This window comes from Musa acuminata, chromosome BXJ1-6 (assembly GCF_036884655.1).
Source record: "Musa acuminata AAA Group cultivar baxijiao chromosome BXJ1-6, Cavendish_Baxijiao_AAA, whole genome shotgun sequence".
Lineage (NCBI taxonomy): Eukaryota > Viridiplantae > Streptophyta > Magnoliopsida > Zingiberales > Musaceae > Musa > Musa acuminata.
The window spans coordinates 2,704,293-2,710,299 of record NC_088332.1 but is presented as its reverse complement, the minus strand read 5'-3'; the positions used below and the strand labels follow the sequence as shown (position 1 = coordinate 2,710,299).

At 40.6% G+C, this 6,007-nt stretch overlaps 1 protein-coding gene across 4 annotated transcripts; it reads right to left on the bottom strand.

Annotated features, from left to right (window-relative positions):
* Positions 1-257: 257 nt before the first annotated feature.
* On the bottom strand, positions 258-5,640 carry LOC103986609 (protein CHUP1, chloroplastic). Of its 4 annotated transcripts, none has more exons than XR_010513938.1 (6): positions 5,208-5,640; positions 4,997-5,070; positions 4,167-4,919; positions 3,035-3,767; positions 1,023-2,009; positions 258-916 (listed from the first exon to the last, which is right to left on the bottom strand). XR_010513938.1 is itself a non-coding variant. In XM_065185925.1 (5 exons), exons 1-5 carry the CDS (start codon positions 5,440-5,442, stop codon positions 1,978-1,980), a joined length of 1,827 nt encoding a protein of 608 aa, XP_065041997.1. In that variant the 5' UTR covers positions 5,443-5,640; the 3' UTR covers positions 258-1,977. The 4 variants fall into 4 exon arrangements, 2 of the variants coding, with proteins under 2 accessions (XP_065041997.1, XP_009402919.2); XR_010513939.1 differs by having other exon boundaries at positions 258-753; positions 1,855-2,009; XM_065185925.1 differs by having other exon boundaries at positions 258-2,009.
* Between the last annotated feature and the right edge of the window lie 367 nt (positions 5,641-6,007).

The window sequence follows — 6,007 nt, the reverse complement described above, 5'->3', positions numbered from 1 at the left end:
TGCAGGTACCGAGCCGAGGCCCCCGTCCGGACACGCAGAATCCCCGCCCGGAGGAAGTCGCAGCGTCGCCCCGGGTCCGAAGCCGCACCCGACCGCCTTGGCAGAAACGAGCAACGCCCCCAGGGAGATCCCCGCCATTCGGACCCCCGAACGAGCCGAGACGACCCCCCGGGTCACGGCTAAGAAAAAGGTGTTTACCCTAACAAGATGTCTACTGCATTGCAAATTCTACAGTTGATTGCTTTGGCAAAGGCATAAGGTCAAAATGAAGCAATTAACTCACTGTTGAGGCCATTCTCCTCGAACACAATCCGATACATGTTCCAGAATATGTAAATTAGTTGGATGACAATAATTCTGCATTACAAATATGAATTCAATACCTGCCCCCATCAACTTGTTCTATCATTATCAATTAAGTGGATCCTGTGTGGCATAGATGATGACCTAATAATTGTTTTGCAGGCAGACAAGGGGGCCATGATCTCCTTCCATCTGTTTTCAGGATTTATCCATGGAGAGCAGAATCCGGTATCTTTTCAAGTGGCCATGGGGAAGAATTTATGAGCTGTGGAGCGATCTGCTGCGTTCTGATATGTATCCTCTGTAAGTTCATCAACGATCAAATCAAGGCTTCATAAGAAACAACTTTGTTGATTTGAGTCCATGAACATCTAATCCAGTGTCAACTTTATATTCTAATGGCAGGATGTTGTTCAGACTTGAGCTAATCAATTCCTTCTGCTGACATGCCTGAAAGTATAAAATCAGAAAGTAGAACAGTCATTACTGTTTACACTCGAAATCTGCTGAGTCTGATAAGAGTTCCCATGAATCAGTAAGCAAATTCCAATCATCTGAGGTTCAAGATGGCGGCATTGGTTTAATCAATTCCTTCTGCTGACATGCCTGAAGGCTGAAAGTATAAAATCAAAAAGTATAAGACAGCCATTACTGTTTGATGTTAAGGTCAATAAGTCAAATATATGATGAACTGACATGAAAAAGTTGATGCCTTTTACCTCTAAACGATCTTCGTTAAACCAGTGTCGCCGTCTCGAACCTCAGATGATTTGGAATTTGCTTACTGATTCATGGGAACTCTTATCAGACTCAGCAGATTTAGAGTGGTGGGATACTGGTCACAGAAGACCAACATGACTATGAAAGAACATTTTCTACTTAACTTTCCATGATTTATTTTGCATAATATAATTCCAATGAATACTCTTAACTAGCCATAATTTATTATGATGTGATTAAGGTCAAGCTATATATCATATTTAATTTGATTTTTACAGGAAAAACTTGATTATTGAATCTGTAAAAAGGTATAAAGGTGTTGAGTCCTGCAACTTATGTAAAGGTAATTACTTGTGCAAATATATCTGCATTTAACACTAACTATAAATATCACCAAGCAAATCTCAATGTGAAATATTAGGTAGCAGCATATGGCAGCTACCTAATTTACAAGTGCCTCTAATGTCATAAAATCAAATAAATCAAAATAAAAAACTTGCTAACAACCAAAAAATACTGATGTTTCCGAAAGAAAAGGTGACATTACAGTGACCTAATATCACAATTGTTTCTAACTTTAAGACGGTAAATGAATGAGCCTTCTTGAAAGTTTGAAGCATTATCTTTAATGTGAGAATCTTGAAGTCCACAAGCAAGGTCCACATATATAAGTGTCTTTACAGTAAATTGAAAGGACACTTAGGGAACCCTAAATTACTTGGGACTTGGCAAAAGTATCATTCCAGAAATGAAGCAAGCACAGATTCTGGTATGTTTCTAGATCACAACATGTTGTTATAGAATATAGATCAAGTATGTGAAGGAAAGCACCTGAATAACTGTGCAAGGAAGGATATCACCTCCGTTGATTGTATTCTCTGTACAACTTCTTGGGGCAATCTGTGTGAAATCAGAACTGCTTTTTGTGTGCTACAGAAAAAGATCATAAGTTTCTTATATGAAGGCAGTAGCATCCCGACAGATCTCTAGCACAAGAAACAATCAAAATGCATCAACAGTTATTGGTCGCATGTTCAGGGATCAACTCAAAGCATGAAGAAATCCACATAATATACAAAGAGAAAAAAGTTTCTTCTGCTGGAACTGATAGATACAGGATAACTTTTGAAGCAGTTTATCAGTATAATACTAAAACTAGGGAAGGAATCATGTCTTAGTTATTAACTCTCTTAGTTTGGCATCAATCTACAGGAACACGAGTGAAATAACTGTCTTAGCAATCAGAGTAAGTCAGGTTGCACAAACAATTCTCAAAACCAGAACATTTCTGCTGCTTCTGAATGACATCTTATGCATCTAAATTATATGTATGATATACCGATTGAGAAACTGAAAAAAATGAATTCAAGATTTTTACAAACAAATGATATCTAAGTACCCTTAGCATTCATCTAACTGATATCAAGACCATATATAAACTTTCAAAGGTCGGTGTGGATGAAAAAGACTGAAGCATGGAATTGCATCCCTTAGTGCCACAAATTATAAAGCAGAAAGCCCAATTAAGGATCAACATATTGACAATAAAAACACAAAATGCAGAAAACTTGTAAACATATATCAAAGATAGGATGCAAGAATTTAGAAACCTCAGCTTTCATATTCAAATGAGCTGTACAAATTTTACCACATTTGTATTCAGTGTTTGGATATTTTTTGGGCAAGAAACAAGCATCTAAACTGCTAGTAACCTTCTAGTTTTGACAGAAAATTTACATCTACAAATTTGGGTTGCGTATGGCGAAACTAATATTGCTTCATGCAATATATAGGCATCAATATCTAGAAGATGCTGATCTCCCATCTAATTTGGATATCCCTCTTGAACTTCTCAAAGCATCTGCAAACTTTTTCAAGTCAGCTTTCTCAGGAATATAAGTACCTTCTTTGCCAATCATATTATTCTGGCTGCAATTGCTCAATGTATCCTTTAAAAGTGATATTTTCTTATACCTACAACATGTTCCAGAATTTCTCCTATGAAGTATACCTTCTTCCTCTCTTGCTTCTTCCAGATCAAGCCTCTGCAACCTCTGGATGTCCAAAGAGTGCCTGGAAATGATTTGAGAGAAAACATTTTTATTACGTTGCCCTTCGACTGCTTGTGCTTCCGTTCCTGCCAACAGATTTGCTGCAGCAACATCCTCTATCATGCGTGATGGTGAGCTATCATATGAATCTCTAGCAATTGCATCATCAATAGAACAGATAGAGGCAGATGCTCTTGTATCAGAATTTACAGAACTTGGAGTTCTATCTGCTGCTGAAGCTCTCTTTCCCCGGTTTCCGCTTCCTAACACTAGCTTCTTAAGCTTGCTTAGCAACTTTAGTTTATTTGAACTACTATGTGTTATTGCTGATGAGGCATCGGTTGGTGTATCTTCAGGTTCTCCGGTAGAAGCTTGTGAGGAAGAAGAACACTCTGAATCAACTTCAAAAAGATTTAAACTTTTCTCATCAGCACCCAAATTGGCATACTCCAGTATGAGTTGTTTGGCCTTTTCTTCAGATTTGGGACTCAAGCATTTGCTAAGATCTCTTGCGACTGTTTTTCCCAGAGGTGGCTGGTAGTTCCTCAGCTCGTATCTCAAGCAAGCATTTACCCATCTAAGATACACCAGCTCCTCAACATCAGTACACCTATCAGTTTGAAGTTGTTCGATGTCCTCCATCAATTTGTCATTCACCTTCCTCAAGTGGTTGGCTTCCTCTAACCCTTCCATCTGCAGGCATGTTGCAAATGATTTAAGCTATCGACACAAACTTCAACCAAATAACAGGGAGCAAAACTATCATAGCACACATCAACATGGTGATATTTGGAGATGCTCAAACAGTAGCAACATATGAAAGATTTGGACAGGTCAATAGGAGAAGGAAGACAGGACAAATTGAGAGCACACACAAATGATATGAACAATTAGTAAATATGAACAATCAAGCTACATAAAAATATACAACCATTTAGCCATAGAAGAAGAAAAGAAATATGTAAATATGTTCCTTTTGTATATCAAGAAGCTATCATCACAAATGATATGAACAATTAGTGGGTTTGACAAAGCAAAATAAGCAACTATTTTCCAGCAGCCTAATCCAACAGAAAAAGAACCACTACGAACCTTTGCATCCTCATGAACTGAAGACGCAATCATTTTTGCAGTTTCCAACTCCCTTGACAAACATGAATTCTCATTTACCAACATTGAATTGATCGTTCTGAGCTCTATGCACTCATCTTCCAACTCCTCCAACCTCTTCAACTTCCTTTTAATCTCTGCATCAGTTTTCACATCCTTTTGCTCCCTATGCTGCAATGAATTGATCCTCTGGTGAAGAGAGGCTATTATGTCTTTTGCCTCATCCCTATCCGATTCCATCTTCTTCTTCAAATGTTTAATCTTCTCTCTTGAACAATCAAGTTCACTAATTACTCTTGAATAATCTGACAGCTGAGATTTTAGCCTCTGATTGTCAGCCTGCAGAGAGTCTATCTTTAAAATGTACAACTTAGCCTCCATTGCACTAATCTTCAATCTATTCTCAAGCTCTCCCACAGCAGCTTCTTGCTCTTTCACACCTTGATAATCCAGCAACCGAAGCTCAAGACTCCTTTCCTTCTCCCTTAGGGACAAAACCAACTCCCTGAGACTTGCGATCTCTTGCTCCATCATGATCTCTTCCGTGGTATCAGGCTTCTCGGGCACCGTGATATTTCGGGCGGTTTCCAGTTCTTTACTTTTCACCTCAAATTCTTGCATTACAAAATCGTTGAATTCATGCAAGAGGAAGCCCTCATCATCAACCGAGTTATAACTGGTAGGAGACAGCCCAATCATGGAGATGCCATCGATTATCTCCCCCAAATCCTCTTCCTTTAAATACAAAGTCTAAATTAGCACAAATCAAACCAGGAAAGACGGTAATTAATTATAAGATTTCCAAAGCTTACACTCTTCAGGATGCGGAGTTCCTCTTGGAGGCAACCGCCACTGTTTTTCCCACTACTTTCCGGCTCTGCACCACCTGTTTAAGAAAGGGGGGAAATCTTGATGCAGTCAAAGTCGAGTTTTGATCATTGGTTTTGTATAGCTCTCCAATTTCTCGCATCAGACAGCCAAAAAGATCAAATCTTGACGAAAACGCAGACGAACGCAAAGAACCTGGGGACGAGGATTGAGGGCATCGCGGACGAATGGGAAGCCGGGGGCGGCGCCAGAGCTGGGACGCGATGAAGCCGGCGAAGGAGAGAGCAAAGGCGATGGCGATCTCGACGAGCACAGGCTTCACGTCCCTCTTCCCTCTCACCACCAACGCCATCCTCCGACTACTCCTCCGATCGCCATCCGCCGTCGCCTTATCCGTCTCCACATCCATCTCCGCGCTCCAAGACGGCATTTCCGCAGAGACACCTGCTTCCGCTCCCCTCAAAACGAGAGGGAAAGAAGGCAAGGCGACTCTTTTTGCATCATGTCCTCCGTTTTGAGCTCACTAGCCTCCGAAGCAGAAGTCTGCGTTGCTTTGGCTTCCGTCAATGGCGAGAAGGCGTCGCCCAAGAAAGAAGAGCCGAAGTCGCACGACATTAGAAGTAGCGATCGCCGCTGGGTCATCTCTCTTAGTTCTCATCCATCTTCAAAGAAACATTGAGACTCGAGTGGTACTCATTTCCGACGCGCACCTGTCTAGTTCTCGGTGGAGCCCAGCTACAGGAAAACGGCTCTCTCCAATCACATGAGAGGTAGAACAGAGAGGGAAAACAAAACGAGATAATGAATGTCTACTTGTGATGTCGATGGTATCAATTTTGTCCTCAGTGAGACAAAATGGGGGCTGGCTTTAGGAGCTGCTTCTTTAATGCCTTGCTTTGTCTTTTGGCAAGCTTTGGGTGTGTTCTTGTTTTGTTTTGGTTGCCAAACTTTTTTGTTCCATGCCACATCATCTTCTTGCTCTTGGATTGGGTTAT

Bases quoted from the DNA above. Each gene is read 5' to 3' on its own strand.
- LOC103986609 (XM_009404644.3), bottom strand. From the start codon at position 5,442: ATGCCGTCTTGGAGCGCGGAGATGGATGTGGAGACGGATAAGGCGACG. The intron at 5,071-5,207 runs GTTCTTTGCGTT...TTTCTTAAACAG, and splicing joins CCCTCAATCCTCGTCCCCAG to GTGGTGCAGAGCCGGAAAGT. The intron at 4,920-4,996 runs GTAAGCTTTGGA...TTGTATTTAAAG, and splicing joins AACTCCGCATCCTGAAGAGT to GAAGAGGATTTGGGGGAGAT.